The sequence below is a fragment of the Conger conger genome, chromosome 15, assembly GCF_963514075.1.
Source record: "Conger conger chromosome 15, fConCon1.1, whole genome shotgun sequence".
NCBI lineage: Eukaryota > Metazoa > Chordata > Actinopteri > Anguilliformes > Congridae > Conger > Conger conger.
The window spans coordinates 13,660,431-13,676,722 of NC_083774.1; the positions used below are offsets into that span (position 1 = coordinate 13,660,431).

A 16,292-nucleotide genomic window follows, 5' to 3' on the forward strand; every position below is an offset into this window, starting at 1 on the left:
TGGGATGGCGCGGGGCAGTTGGTGAACACCTGATTATATAACCACAAAGATGAAAAACCTCAACCCAAACCTCCATGCAGTCCTGCGGTCCATTTTCCCAGGCGGTGACTTTACAGAACGAGCACGTCATCGGCTTTGAGGTCCTCTGCCTGACATGCATCTGTAACAGCACTCTAAAGACTTGCATGGTCGTTTTGAAATAGCCTGGATGTTTAGCGCTCCTTTGTCAATGCGCAGCCCCTGATTATGATAAACTAGCCTCTTCGATGAAGCTGCAGCACCGTGGTGAACAAACAGCTTTCCTTAACAGGGTTGCAGAGCTGGCTTTATGTGGGCTGTGTAATCGCATGAAGGCTACCGATCACCCTGAAGAGATGGCAGCTCTTCAATCCTCTGTTCCGAATAGGTTGTGAATGCCTAATGAGGGTTATGAATGGGAAAGCCGGGTCACGTTTAAAGACCTTGTCTATGCTGGAAGATGTGTGACGGCTAAAGAAAGTGCGATGTTGTGTCTGAGGAGACCCCTCTGCTGTTGCTACACTATCGTCAATATTACCAGCTTTATTTGTCCTTCCTTGTGCTATCTCCCACGTCTCCTGGGTCATTAGGCCTCAGTCCTTCTGCACACAATCAGACATCTTCCACAGCAGTCATGCCGCGTGTAGCCCATCTCTTAGGTCTTTTATATATTTTGCAATAACGACATGAGAAGGCGACCGCACTGGAACCAAATAGCGATTTTTTTTGTAATCTTTTATTTGTATTTTGAACTCTATTCTACCAGACGTCCCACTGAGTTTGAAGTATCTTTTTTGCATGGGGGACCTGGCCAAGAGGCAGCACAATCAATAAAAAAATCATGTAATAACGTTTTCAATGCCAGGCGGCCCCATCTGCATCTCCCCGGTGCTCTTGTACTCATGCTGTCCTTGCCGCGTGCCAGGTTTTGTTCGACATGATGTGTTTTCATTCCTCTGTGCTGCGGAAGGGAGCCGGCACTGAAATTTGAATGAGGTCTTCGTAGCTTGGGAGGGGTTTATTGCTCCACACACAAGTGAAAGGAAAATAGTTTCATGGGGGGTGTGTTTTTAGAAAAAGCAGACGGTGGTTTCCTAGGTTGTCGTGAGACCGGTCGAGGGATATGGGTGTTCTGCTTCTGTGAATGAGGTGGTGGTTTTTCCGGCCGAGAGCGGGGAAACCCGAGATTCCTGACTGCCAGGCTCCTCCCCTTCCTGACAGGAATCTCAGAACTTCCCGTGTCGGGGGTGGGTGGGGGGTGGGGGGTGGGGGTACAAGAGCTTTGAGCCGCAGAACGCCTTCACTGTGCGCTCATAAACCCTACACGCCTCCTTAAAGGCTTGTGTTGTCAAGCTCTTGAACTCACATGTACACGCACATGCTGTGCACATGTATCCTAACCGCGAACTGACACAACCACATACTCTCTTACATATCGCTCTCTTTCAAGTCCTGAAAAGAGACCTTCCCTGAAGCATTCTGAACCAAGGACAGTGTGTGTGTGGGTGTGGGAGGCGTATCAGACTGGGCTGTATGCCCTGTGTGCATACTAAGTAGCCAGACTATAACCCATGTCCATTCTGATTAGCAATAGTAAGCTTTGTTGTTAATTGTATTTCATTGATTTCCCCCCCCCCTTATTTACCTTTTTTGACCCTTCACTTTCTCGCTGGGACAGGTGCGTGAACCAGCACAATAAAAAAGGGATTCTGCTGAGCCTAACCAGTGAGAAAGAATAGCCATTGAGTTTGAACGGCCTGTAGCGTAATGGTTAAGGTACATGACTGGGACCCGCAAGGTCGGCGGTTCGATCCCTGTTGTAGCCACTATAAGACCCACACAGCCGTCGGGCCCTTGAGCAAGGCCCTTAATCCTGCATTCCTCCAGGGGAGGATTGTCTCCTGCTTAGTCTAATCAACTGTAAGTCGCTTTGGATAAAAGCGTCAAGCCAAATTACATGTAATATAATGTAATGTAATGAACTGAATACGTGTCCTTCATATTCAGCCATTGGCGGCTAAAGTGGGAGTGATTCAAAAAGTAGCGGCCGGGGGAGGATGAGGCCGTTAAAAAGCCTCCCGTGGACGACGGCTCTCCTCGAGTCCTGTCAAGCGAAGCGGATCACTCGACAGCCCGTCGCCAGGTTCCGGGGGAGGCGGGCTGCTGTTCTGCTCTTTCGTGTGTCAGTAATGACCTGCGTTACTCTGCTCCGCTATCCCCGGTCTGCAGTCTCTCACATCGGCTGCGATGCTGCTCACTCTCTGTAAGGTGGAGGTTATTTATTTTCAGTGCTTTACTCGCTGCGGGGATATGATGTATGACACTTTTTTTGTATCCGTCACAGGAAACCAAAGGTTAAATGAGGAGCCGGCTGCCTGACGACTGTTTTTTTTTAAGCCGTTTGATTGGTGCGAACGGCAGTGATTGACGGTGCATGGTAGCTCCACCCATCACAGGCCTAATGCAGTCTCACTCTCCCATCTCTACTTACCACCTACTTTACCTTCAGTATACATAACAGGGGTACTTGGTGAATAGTATAGTCCTTGCCAGTGTTTATTTCATTCCTACACTGACAGTTTGGCAGCAACGGGGATTGGTTTGGTGGTGAGGCTGATTCTGTTAGTGGTTTGGTTATGACTGTAATTGGGAGCATTTACAGAAAGGCAAAATTTAGGGACACAATTTGTCTTTTTGGCATTTAGGGCATTTATCACCAGCTCCATTTCTTTTATTGATACTTTTAGCAAGTCCTGGATAGCGAGTCATCATTACAAGCCTGAAATCAAACTTGGCAGTCCGTTTATAAGGACGTTAGTTTTCAGATATCTGCACGGTTGCTCTTAAGAGGCACTGGTGCGTCGCGTGTTTCTGCTATGGTTTAGATTTTTCTGGCCGTCAGGTTAAATCAGGGGACCGGCATATGAGGGCCCATGCTCTTCGCCTGCAGTCTCTCTGAATGTCCAGGCCAGCTGGGATTCGCCAGACATTGATCTAATGGAAACCGAAGGGCTTATCAACACCCACACACAGGCCACCAGTGCTTATGGGTACCCCAACACGCATGCTTATCAACACCCACACACAGGCTGTCAGTGCTTATGGGGGTACCCCAACACGCATGCTTATCAACACCCACACACAGGCCACCGGTGCTTATGGGTACCCCAACACACATTACATTACATTACATTAATGGCATTTGGCAGACGTTCTTATCCAGAGCGACGTACAACAAAGTGCATACCCATAACCAGGGATAAGTGCGCTGGAAGACCCTAGAGGGAAGTACAATTTCAAGATAAGGACCAGGGCCTATTTGAATTTTTTATTTTTTTATTTTAAACAAACAAATAAACAAACAAAAGTTGAGAACTCAAAGGGTAACATCAGAATGATGGCTGGGGCAAAGTGTTACTTCTTTCCCTTAAAGAAGGAGCATTTATTTGTCTTTTTTTTTTTCAATATGCTGGTCAGATTCAGAACTACTATGCCAGGCTGTTGAAATGGAAAGTGGCCACTTTCTGCCTGGATTTTGAATAACTGATGGCGGAGTGTTAGTTTGGGAGGAGAAAGAAATGATGTTACAAGATCCCTCTGCTCGATTGGGAGCCATGCAGGCACCCAGCTCTTTCCTCCATTACATTACAAGTCATGCAGACGCTCTTATCCAGAGCGACATACAGTTGTTTAGACTAAGCAGGAAACAAACCACCGACCTTGCGGGTCCCAGTCATGTACCTTAACGACTACGCTACAGGCCCCCCCTGTGCAGTGTGGCAGTGATAGACTTTCAGCTCCCACACATTCACCCCTGTTTCTCACAATCAGCTTATCGGACATTAAGAAACATGATCCCTTTGCCCTCCACGAAAGAACAGCCTTTTCCTGGTTACATTGCAAATACGCTTTCGCTCTATCCTTACGGTGTGGGCTGCTTGTCGTGCTGACTGGTGCAGGCAGTCTGCAGAGGAAGCCATTGCAGATTGAGAAAGAGGCAAACGCTCTCAGACCGCTTTCTCACCCAGTTGCTGTGTGAATTATTTTTTTTTGTTGTGTGCTGTTATTATTTTCACAAAATGTAATTGGAGCACTGCCCTCCACTTTCTGCTGAGCGCTTGGAGGCAGTCCATAGCATTTCTGCCCTCTCCTATGCGAGCTACAGCATATCTGTGGCTAACCTGTGTCCCCCCGGAGATTTTTCGGGGAGAAGTACCCTGTTGCTGCAGGCCTTTAGTAATGACTGATTCAGTAATGGGCTATTGACCCCCCAGTGGGGAGGCAGGTCGAGGGGCTGTTTTTACATTACATTACATTATTGGCATTTGGCAGACGCTCTTATCCAGAGCGACGTACAACAAAGTGCATACCCATAACCAGGGATAAGTTCGCTGAAAGACCCTAGAGGTAAGTACAATTTCAACTGCTACCTGTACAACAAAGATGAGGACAAGGGCCATTTTTTTTTTTTTTTTTTTTTTTTTTTTTTTTGAACAAACAAACAAACAGAGCAAAAGTCACCAAAGTTAACTATCCAAACACTGCTTACCTAGCCAACTAAAATACTGATTTATCACCACTGCCTGTCTCCCGCCTGTCTCCTCTTCGCCATCGGCCAATCAGTGGGGGAGATCAGCCATCAGGCATGCAGACTCCTCCAGTTCCATCCCTGTGTCCGAGTGCCCCTCCTCCCGCTCGGAGCCAGACTTATCCCTGCTGATCAGGGCCCGTGTGAAAAGAATGGGATATAGGAAGTGAGACTTTCTTCCACAGGAAATGGCAGGCTTTGTTGCCAGCGTGTGCACCTGTCACCATGCCAACCACCTGAATCCGTCAGAACCCACGATCCTTCAGAGCTAGAGAATCGTTAGCCGACCTCAAGATGGAATGTTTTAACCTTGCCGCAGTGTAAATGAACTTCAGCTAATTGGACATTTCTGCACTATGATCAGGACGAGGGCAGTCTAACTTTGTGCCTTCCGTCTCCTTTTGAATCTCCATTATCTCTCTGCCCTTTATTTTCTATGCGTCTTGCAGTTCCGCCATCTTCCATTCTGACATGTAGCGTCAGCGAGTCCTGAGTCAAAGATTCAATTTATCTTCCATTGATGAGCCTTCTTCAGAGTCCTAATGATCTGTGCCACTGTGGCCTGCTGGGATCAATGCTGCAGCCTACACTGCACATAGCTATTTGTATCAAGAGGATACCATCTGATCCTTAAAATGGGGCCTGTAGAATCTGGGGCGGCCTGTGGTTAAGGTAAATTACTGGGACACGCAAGGTCAGTGGTTCTAATCCACAATAAGCCACAATAAGATCCGCACAGCCGTTGGGGCCCTTGAGCAAGGCCCTTAACCCTTAAGGGCGTCTGCCAAATGCCAATCATGTAATGTAATACCCCCCCTCAGTACCCCACTATACCTGACAGAATACAGCTTCCATAGTCATTAAATTATCAATGTGTTGGGAATTTCTTCTTTTTTGCTGTTTTTTTTGTTTGTGTTCAAATTCATTAACAGTATATATATATGTGTATATTTGCTTAATTAAAAGCTTTGGGCTTGCCATGTACACAGAATGAATGTGGCTTGTCAAGCGTGTTCAACTTACTTAAAGAAAGCTTTGGAGAACTGAATACCAGCTTGGAATTGCATACCGTTGTTCCACAAACTACTTAATAAATCTCTCATTACTTGGTCTCGACTGAATAAACCCTAAATTCATATAAAATATATGCACTCAGTGAGCACTTCATTAGGTATTCATTCGACTTGTTTTTTTAACTTAAGTCTTCTGCTGCTGTAGCCTATCCACTTAGAGGTTTGAATCATTGTGTGTTCAGAGATGCTCTTCTGCATACCTTCTGCATTGCATGGTTATTTGCATTATAGTCACCTTCCTGTCTGCTTTGACCAGTCCCTTCTCCTCTGACCTCTCTCATTAACAACATGATTTTCCCTGCCGAACAGCCGAACACACCATTCTCTGCAAACTTTAGAGACAGTTGTGTGTGAATATCCCAGGAGATCAGCAGTTACAGCAATACTCAAACCAGCCCGTCTGGCACCAACAATCATGCCACGGTCGAAATCACTGAGGTGACATATTTTTCCCCATTCTAATACTTGATATGAATATTAACTGAAGCTCCTGACCTATATCTGCATGATTTTATGCACTGTCCTGCTGCCACACAATTGGCTGATTTGATAAGTGCATGATTAAGTAGTTACTTAATAAAGTGCTCAGTGAATTGTTTTGGATCAGTAGAGTAGACTCACTCACTTCACAGATAGAGACCAGTTTGTATTGGAGAAAACCCTCAAACAGCCGTTTACATACGTCTATGGAACACCATGTGCCTCTCCCTGCTCTTTGTGTCCTTTGGATAACTTTCCCATCCCGGCTTAGCCATCGCTGCGGGGAGAGAAAGGACTGGTATCAGAGGACGTTCGGGGAGATAATGCATTATTACACAACTTTTCCTTTGGGCTACACTGAAGTGGCAGTCAGGGAGTAGGCTTACAGCAGTGTGAGGGACTGAATATATTACACTCAACTTTAAAATGGCACCAGTGCGAGTATCTAAATGTTTTTTTTTATTTCCTTAAAGAAACTGCCCTTGTGCATTTATTTGTCCACGGATCTGCTGTGCATGCATGGTAATTACTGGCTGTATTCAGCATTTCGCCAAACTCGAATTATGTTTTTTTATATGCGAGCTGTCTGACGTACACCATGTTAACGGCCACCAAACCAGGGGGGATGTCACATTTTTAAACATCGCTGTCCAATAACACCAAAGCCCCTTTGTGTTTCTGCACACAACAAAGAGCGAGCCTGCTGTCTGGGAGCAGCCGGCGTAATTTGAAAGCAGACGCCGACCGCAGAGGGAAATGGAACCCAAAATATCTGCTCTGCTCCAAGCCACAAATGAATAGGAGGCAGGCTTCAGTCTTTCCCTTGTCCTCCCCAAAATATTTTCATGGTGGTGACTGAGGTACAGCCCGTACCCTCTGGGTTTGGCAGGCCGTGAAGATGGACCAATGGTGAAGCCTGATTGGTGCTTTTTGTGTACTGGGAGCTCCAGAAGGAACAACAGCATTGCTGCAGATCCTGTGGTCAATAGAGTCTGTGACCGCACCAGCATTTGTGCACATGTGTGCGGGCACACACAACGCAGGCACGCACAGCACACGCACAACATTGGCACACACAATGCAGGCACACACCGCACACACACACACAGGCACGAACACACACACAACGCACGCACACACAGCACACACACACACACACAGGCACAAACACACACACAACGCACGCACACAACACACACACACAACGCACACACAGGCACAAACACACACAGGCACACAGCACATACACAACACAGGCACACAACACACACACAACACACACACAGCACATACACAACACAGGCACACACAGACACAAAACAGCACACGCACAACACATGGACGTTCAACCTGCCCAACTGGGTATCCAAGGAGCCTGCAGGAGTGGAAAAATAATCTGAGCTGGAAGTGATCACGCAAAGACGCACACACACACAGGCACACACAGCACATACACAACACAGGCACACACACACACAACGCAGGCACACAACACACACATACACACACACCACACACACAGGCACACGCAGCACATACACAACACAGGGGCACACACACAACGCAGGCACACACAGACACAAAACAGCACACGCCCAACATATGGACGTTCAACCTGCCCAACTGGGTATCCAAGGAGCCTGCAGGAGTGGAAAAATAATCTGAGCTGGAAGTGATCACGCAAAAACGCACACACACACACACACACACACACACACACACACACACACACTCACCTACACGCACTTGCACCCCTATGCACGCACACACACACGGTAAACTCCACATTGGCCGATGGAAAATGAGATCTAATAGGTCGGTAAGAATGGGGAACATGGAGAGAATAACAGCAGTGTCTTTGTTGCAGTTATATACGCAGGCTTCATTCAACCATTGTTTCATTCTTTTCACAGAACGCATTTGGTTTCATCATTCATTTGTGCTAATTCCCCTGTAATATCTTTCCTGAGAACTCATTTACCTCAGGCAGCAGCAGAATCAGACTCATTTATTTTCTTTTATCCATCCAAATTTTCACTGTTCTCAGGATCTTTATATGTAGAATAGCTTTTGCGATGTGTGACCTTTGGGAACCTCTATATCAGTCATCTAGTAACAATTCATATCAAGGCTGCCCATAACCTATTAATCTACAGCCTCAATTCTGAACAGAGCCATCAGATATTTCAGAAACCGGTTTTTTTCCCTCTTGTATCGTCAACGAGAGCACAGGCGTGCTGTCAAAATGACAGTATCCCCGGATATCGAGGGAACGATGTACACGCCCGCTAAAAATTGCCAGGCCGGTGAATTTCATCACCGCCGCAATTAACAGTTGTCAAAATCCTTCTCATCTATATTCGGGACGTGTTCCCTTGATGTTTGCCCGACCTCTAGTTGCTCAGCTATCAGGGATGTCTTGTTGATGGGCTTTTTCTATTGTGTAGCCGCTGTCCTGGGTGTCAGCTGAGAACAAAAGGAAGACCCTGCTCTGTCACCTTATCTCTCCAGTGCCTCCCTGAACGCACAAGGCAGGAGCCAGTCAACCCAGCGTATGCACTGGGGTCAGTGTGTGAACGGCTTTGATTGTCGACTCTTGACTCAAGCTGATATGGAATACCTCTGGGTGGTCTGAGACGGGACCGAGCCTGAGGTTCTGGTGCCTGATATGATGCTTTGCATCGATACGGCTGCAATGAAACAAAAGCCTTTAAGAGAAATAAAAAAAGCAGGTAATGAGAGAGACCTATGCAGGCATGGGAGATTGACTAATCAGCCTCTTACTGTATCGGTGTCTGTGTGCCATCTAAAAACCAGTGCAGAGAGCTCCGTCTCCCTGCTGTGTGGATTTTCACTGACTCTTTTGGGTTTATTACCGGCACGCCTGAAGCCAAGCGTGAAAAACTTAAGCACAGCTCTGCAAATGCTGTCCTCAGAACTACAAGGTTGTCCGTTAGGCAGCCTGAGTATTATTTGGGTGTTTCAGTGTCTCGCTTCACTGCAAAGTCTGAGAGATATCTGCGTCAGTGAAATTTAGCAATGCCTCTGCTGACCTACTTTAAAAATACATCATATGGGACTGCTTACAGGTTTAAAAATAATGTGTCTTTCTCTATGTATGTCAGAACAGCGAAACGCGTATAAACTCTACGGTGTCATCGAGGGAGACTGGTGACGCAATAGCCGGGGAATTAGCCAAGTTTACATTACGGCGCTGAACGTGCTTTTAAGATTCGCCTTCGAGCGAAAAATGAAAGTCCGGGCCAAACCCCTGAGCTGTGTCTGGTCCTTTTTTTCGCCATTATTTCAAGAGCTGTGAAGTTAATCACAGGTAATCCAGCGCCAGGGAGGGGGACGATCTATCTTAATCATTACAGCCCTGACAGGCCGAGAGCCACTGCAGCCCAAGCCCAGCTCTCTGATGAAGCAGAGGGGCGTGCAGGCGGCATCGAGTTGGAAGGGCATGTTTATTTTATTTTCTTCTCCAATGCCCTGACTGGCCATTTGTATTCATATGTGCAGTGTAGCAGCAGCTGCCTTGACACATATCTCTGTGCTAATGTGCAGACTTGCATTATGGTCTCAGTGTGGCCTGGGATTCAGGTGGTCTCGTGTGTTTTGCGTGTATGTGAGCCTCTCTCCTGCACTGTGGAAAGACCAACTCCAACAGGACAGGGACTGATTAGGATTTTAGATTTATTTCTGCAGTATAAGTAGGTATTCTTATGAAGACATAATGCATACGAGTTTTGTTCAAGCATTGTTTTTTTTTGTTTTTTTGTTGGAGATAATGTTGATCCAATTATATACAATAATGCAATGTGTTTGTTTTGCAGAATCTGCTATTAACAAGAACTTGCATTGCTTTAATTTAACAAAGCATCCATTTAAACTGTACAGTTAGCAGGATGTCTGATTAAGTGCTTTCCTTGTGGGCTCAGCTATAATGACCCATCTGCTTCTTGCACATGCTGCCCTCCGATAACAAGACAAGGGTCCGCACCTCTATTGGAGTGCTCGACAGCCTGAATACATTATCTTCCATAGGCTGGAGAGGTTTCACTGTAGAGGGAAATGGTGTTGGAGTGTAGGGGGACATGGAGTTTGGACTGTAGGGGGTAATGGAGGTTGGAGTGTAGGGGGTAATGGTGTTGGAGTGTAGGGGGTAATGGTGTTGGAGTGTAGGGGGTAATGGTGTTGGAGTGTAGGGGGTAATGGAGGTTGGATTGTAGGGGGTAATGGAGGTTGGAGTGTAGGGGGATATGGAGATTGGACTGTAGGGGGAAATGGAGGTTGGAGTGTAGGGGGTAATGGAGGTTGGAGTGTAGGGGGAAATGGAGGTTGGACTGTAGGGGGTAATGGAGGTTGGAGTGTAGGGGGAAATGGAGGTTGGACTGTAGGGGGTAATGGAGGTTGGACTGTAGGGGGTAATGGAGGTTGGACTGTAGGGGGTAATGGAGGTTGGAGTGTAGGGGGTAATGGAGGTTGGAGTGTAGGGGGATATGGAGGTTGGACTGTAGGGGGTAATGGAGGTTGGAGTGTAGGGGGATGGCAACAGCCAGCGGTTTGGCTCCAGTCATGGTCAGGCTGTCAAAGCTGTGGGAGGTATTGTGAGAAGAAGAGGAGCAGTCTTCATGATGCGGGTTTGCCAGATGTCTGTCAAACATTAGTCTGCTCTGTACTGACCACAACTGAGCTCATACCTGTCCCTCAACCCTCCCCACCTCCCCAATAGAAAAAATAAACTCTAAAAATAGAAAAGCCAAACGCTGGAGTGAGTGGAGCATCACAGAGGCCACATGTCCGAAATCCGCCCCCCCGCCCCACACCTGCCTCCTTCTCACAGGCTGCCACACAAAAGACGCTGTTGTCTAGCGGAAAAGCAGCCTACTGCGCCTTTTAATCGGCTGGTTTTTGGTAGAATACTCCCAATTATCAGTGTCCTTAAGCTATATTCACCTCAGACCCCTCCTTCACCACTACTCCAGCACACTGGTTTGATCTCTCCTTTCATCAACATGCTCCCCCCCTTCCTCATGTGTTTATTCTGCAGGCAGGAGTTTGGAGCACATCTCAGCAGGGTCTTGTAACGCCCCAGACTTTTAACAAGGAGATCAAAGGGACGAGCCTGTGACTTCTGCAGGATTATTCAGCATCGACCACCGCCATTAGGATCCGCACTTTTCTCATTTTTTCCACAAGCGCTCCCTTGAGCTAAGAGGCAATTATGCAGTGGTGTGGCGTAATATTTCATCCTCCCCTCTACTTTACACTACTGTGAGACAGAGCCAGCTGCTCACAGCTTCACACTGCTGGAGAGAAGGAAGGAGGATGAGAGAGAGGGAGGGAGGGAAGGCAAAGACCTTAGAGCAAGGGTTTTGTTCTCCCTTTCCTCTCCTGCCCAAATGTAACATACAGGGAATGTCCTGGGGTCCACAACTCCTAACTTCTAACTTCTATTTGGAGATGCTACTGAGAATGTCGCGCTTAGTACATATGCTCTGTAACCTGCATCTCTTCCCTCATTGGTGCTGTATTATATTACATTAATGTAATTAAGCCAATGCTCTTATCCAGAGCGATGTACAGTTGATTACACTAAGCAGGAGACAATCCTTCCCTGGAGCAATGCAGGGTTAAGGGCCTTGCTCAAGGGCCCAATGGCTGTGCGGCTCTTATTGTGGCTACACCGGGGATTGAACCACCGACCTTGCGGGTCCCAGTCATGTACCTTAAACACTACGCAACAGGCCGCCCTACTATGTTGGCATGTTCTGCGTTTTCCTAGCCAGGTAAAAATAACACAGGTGGAGTGTATTAGTCATTGCCTTTTTTTTATTTGGTGCTGACTTGCTGCCTAGAAGGAAATAGTTTAAAATGTAGGCAATTCTGGTCTCAGGCAGGTTTTGGTTCACTGTGTTTCAGCCCCGGGCTCTCCCCCCCCCTTCCCCCTTCCCCCAATACTCACAGCCAGCATGCCCGCTAGAACCGGGCCTTCATAACTTCTCCTGTCAAACACGAAGGGACGTTTCATAGCCAGGACTGCTGCAGGTGCTTCTGAAACACTGCAAAATGTGGATTAAATAGTGGGAGAGAGAGAAAGAGAGGTTATATTTTACCTGTTTAATTGTGGTCAGAATAGTCTAATTCCTGTACTTTACACTGTTGTTGTCGCTCCATAGGTCTGTGTGTTAAAAAGGGCCCATTCACATCAGAGCATATTTTGTTCAAATATGCACTTCTGCTGTGTGCTTTTGCAGTACTGGGATGCTCCAAGAAAAAAGCATGCCCCGTTATCTAGCTATTCGTCTCTCCTTGGGTTCTCCATATCGAAAGTCTAGCAATGGGAATAACTTGAGCAGCCGAGATGAACCAATCCAGTGACCTCACAACCTGGTTTGTTCCAAAATGGCTGCACCTTACTGCTAGTTGCTACAGAAAAGTGAACATTACTTATTCTTCTCACAAATATGGGTCTATTTCATGTTTGAATTCACAGCCATATCTTGTCTAAGGTAAAAAGCAGATGAACTAGAGTCATATTACCGAGTGCTTCACGTCTGCTGTAATGGTGCTTAGTTCCACAAATCAAGTAATTGGATGTCAAGGTGCAGAGTCGGTTGGGCTGAGACCATGTGTATTACAGCATAATGCAATAACGATCACAAAGTTCTGTACTTGCCAAGCTGTTCGAAAATGTCTTCGATTTATTTGTACTGCAACCATGCTGAGTGGAAGTAAACTCCTAAAGTTCTAATATCCGGAATGTAACTTTTTCAATTTCACATAAGCCGAGGTGAACGTAGAGGTAAATGTCATTTTTCCTGTCATGAATGCAATAACATTGAATTTAGTTCCAATGAACTGTAAGGACATTGAGTTTCAGGTCTGTTGATGCAATAGAGCCCCAGGAGGCTATAGAGAGCTGGCTGCATGCTGAATCTCAGTGTGACATTGAGAGTGCTGAAAGGGTTTTTATTTATTTAGTCGCTGCAATCCCACACATTACAAAATGTCCGTTACTGATTGCCAAAATGTGGTTGCTGATTGCAATTCAGAAATTGCAACAAAGATTAGGATGCTTCCATTATTAATTTAGTATTGTATTTAGTATTTAAATATGGTGTATGTTGCCTTTGGCTCAGTGTCAAAAGTTGCTATTATTCCTGTTTTCCTGTGAGACCATGTAAGCATTGAGACCAGTGCGTATGGGATGTTCCCAGCAGATGTTTGTTTTCATGTTGTAGCTGCAAAGCTCGAGGTCAGCCATGTTCAGGGCTCACCTCAGAGGGCGAGTAGATCCTCTAAAACAGGGGTGTCAAACTCCAGTCCTGGAGGGCTGCAGTGTCTGCAGGTATTTGTGGTTTCCTTTCAGTCAGCAGCCAATTGAGAAAGGCCTTGAGAACAAGGTGTGTGGGCTCTTTGAGTTTGAGACCCCTGCTCTAAAACCTGCATTATTTTGGTTGGAGATTACTTCTCATCGGTGATACAAAGGCGAAACTTGGCGAAAGTGAAACGCTGTGTGCCAGAGTACCAGTGTATCAAGACCTGTGACAAACACTGCAGCCGTAGAGGGTTTATTCGGCTTTGTGTATCTCGTGCAGTGAAACTTTATCGTGGTTTAAGCGTTGTCTTTCCCCCCTCCTGGCAGAGATCCGCGGTGGGTGGGGGCAGAAGGACGGCCCGGGACGGGACCAGCTCCCGCTGTACGACACACCCTACGAGCCCTTGGAGAACAGCGGGGACCCGGACCCCGAGCGGGCCCGCTGCCCCCGGGAGAGCCGGCTGCCCCAGGACGACGAGAGGCCCCCAGAGGAGTACGACCAGCCCTGGGAGTGGAAGAAGGACCGGATCTCCAAGGCCTTCGCAGGTACGGATGGACTGAGGGCACTTTACTTCGCTGCACTGCTGGGCTGTAATGCTGGGCTGACCTTTCAGTTACTGCTTTCAACAACAGCCTGACTTGGATGGGTTTGCTGTAACAGGGCTCTGTCTTCTTGTGTGTGTGTTTTGTGTTTTCCGTTTGCTTCCCCCAATGTTCTGCGTTGTTCACCTGTCGAGTGGAGGCTTGTCTTGCGTTGCTGTATGAGGGTGAGACCGGCTCAGCAGGAAGGCATTATGGGCCTTAAACACCGGGCTTATGGGAAGATTGCCCTTGTGCGTCTCTTTATGGTTACCGTCTGAAAAAAGAAACATAATGTGTTTTCTGTGTTGGAGAGAGTGCCAGTGGCGAACACGGCTATAACTGAACGGGGCTTTTCTGAACGGAAAAGGTGTTAAAAGGAGAAAAGGCGGGCAATGTGAGGGAATACAAATGCAAGCCTTTCATCGATTTGCACATTTTGCCATTTAAATCCTTGAAAGGTTTTTTTTTCTTTTCTTTTTTCTTTCCTTTTCCCCGCTTTTCTTTCCTCTGTTTTTCCTTGAATAGCCCTGCTTTGTTATGACTGCATTAGCTACGAGGGCACTGTACCTGCCATTGGATCAGACTCCCAGAAGAGAAAGGAAGACAGCATCACTAAACCACTCAAAGGTACCAGAGAGAACGGGTCAAAGGAGGCCTGGGATGTCTCTGTCTGTCGGTCTGTCTGTCGGTCAGTATGTCTGTCTGTCTGTTTGTCTGGATGTTTGTTTGACTGTCTGCCTCATGGCGGTTGTTAAAAACATGAACTCAGAAACACCACTATGGTGTGCAGTGCTGATTTGCATTCTTTTTTACACTGTGTCTTTCCCTATTGATCAGTTACTCTTTTAAAAACAAGGGTTTTTTACTTGAAGGTCATTCAAATTAATAGTTTTCTTGCTCATTTTTTATTTCATTAATTCTTTCAAGAAATATAGGATTTTTCACTGATATTTACAAAATGATGTATTTTTAATGTTTAACTTGAAAATAATGAATTTTGTTTCAAGTAAGACTTGGACGATCGGAGGAAACATGAACCCTGTTATGTAATTGTGAATGCATTTATAAGGACAATGTTATCCACAAATACTGTAGGTATCTGCAAGGTGCATAAATTGTGACACAACTACACATTAGTGGGTTTCAAGCCCTTGAATATGCTTGTAGGTATTTTGAAAAGGCATTTTATAATTATACTATATTTGTCTAGTTAAGACCTGTTAAACTAATCTTAACAATGAGTGAAAATCGCTGTTGGGCTTAATTAATATCTGAAGAACATCACGCATGAATACTGCCCAGCGTCATCTCTGGCTTGTACTCACATCTGCAGCCAGGTTTCCATGGCATCACCTGAAAGAGGAAAATTGCATGCATTCATGGGACCTGCCTGTTACTTGTTGGCCTGGCTCTTACTTGTTGTCATCCACCCCAGGGTTATTGGCTCAACAGATCTCTGCTATTAATAGAAAACATACTTCTTCTCTTATTTCAGTTCAGCGTTTGTTTTCTAATGCACTCCTGTTATATGCAACTGCAGCTGACTCTTCCCTGGTGCCCCCCTGTTTTGAGTCTGATCGAGGAGAAGAGGGCAGGGAATATCCGATGAGAATATCCGATAGTCATCTTATGAACAGTGTCTCTATAGGGGGGAAGGGTGGGGGTGGGTGTGGGTGTGTGTGTGTGTGTGCGTGTGTGTTTTCACCATAAATAACTAATACACAGACGTAGTCATGTGGGCAGTGGGAACCTGAGAAGCATGTCAGACAATGTTACTTAATCTTACTCCCCACCCCCCCCATGCCGTTTGCTAACTGCTTGCTCCATTAACTTGGAGCAAGGCCAGTGTAGTCCCTCCACTTAAAGCAGGCAGGATATGAGCGCATACTTCAGCCTTCAGCATCAGGTCCGCTCATGTTGTCATGCAGCCTTATGGGTTTTTAATGAACCCTCCTGGGCTTAATGACTGGGATCACGACTCATAACTCCAATAAATAGCTTTATATGGCTAAATTGCCTTATGATTATTTCATTGCAGGCAAAATGCAGGGAATTTGCTGAAAAGGTGACACGGGTCATAGAGCTTTGTGATTGCTGTGCCCCCCCCCCCCCCCCCTCCAGCCCACCCAAACCCCCCAGAAGAGCCTGACCTGTTCCCCCCCGCCATCACTCTGAGCGAGTATTTAATTTCCCCCTGTGCGCCCCGTGCTGATAAGCACTGTGACAG

General features: G+C 46.5%; 1 protein-coding gene across 3 annotated transcripts in view; it reads left to right on the plus strand.

The window, feature by feature from the left end:
• The window catches only part of LOC133111601 (SH2 domain-containing adapter protein F-like), a 67,639-nt gene that overhangs the window by 35,470 nt on the left and 15,877 nt on the right, over positions 1–16,292 (plus strand). For 2 of the 3 annotated variants that reach the window (XM_061222072.1, XM_061222073.1), the window contains exons 3-4: positions 13,811–14,029; positions 14,591–14,692. In XM_061222072.1, coding sequence (XP_061078056.1) covers positions 13,811–14,029; positions 14,591–14,692 — 321 coding nt within the window. The remainder of the gene's footprint in view (positions 1–13,810; positions 14,030–14,590; positions 14,693–16,292) is intronic. The other variant, XM_061222071.1, reaches the window with a different exon arrangement.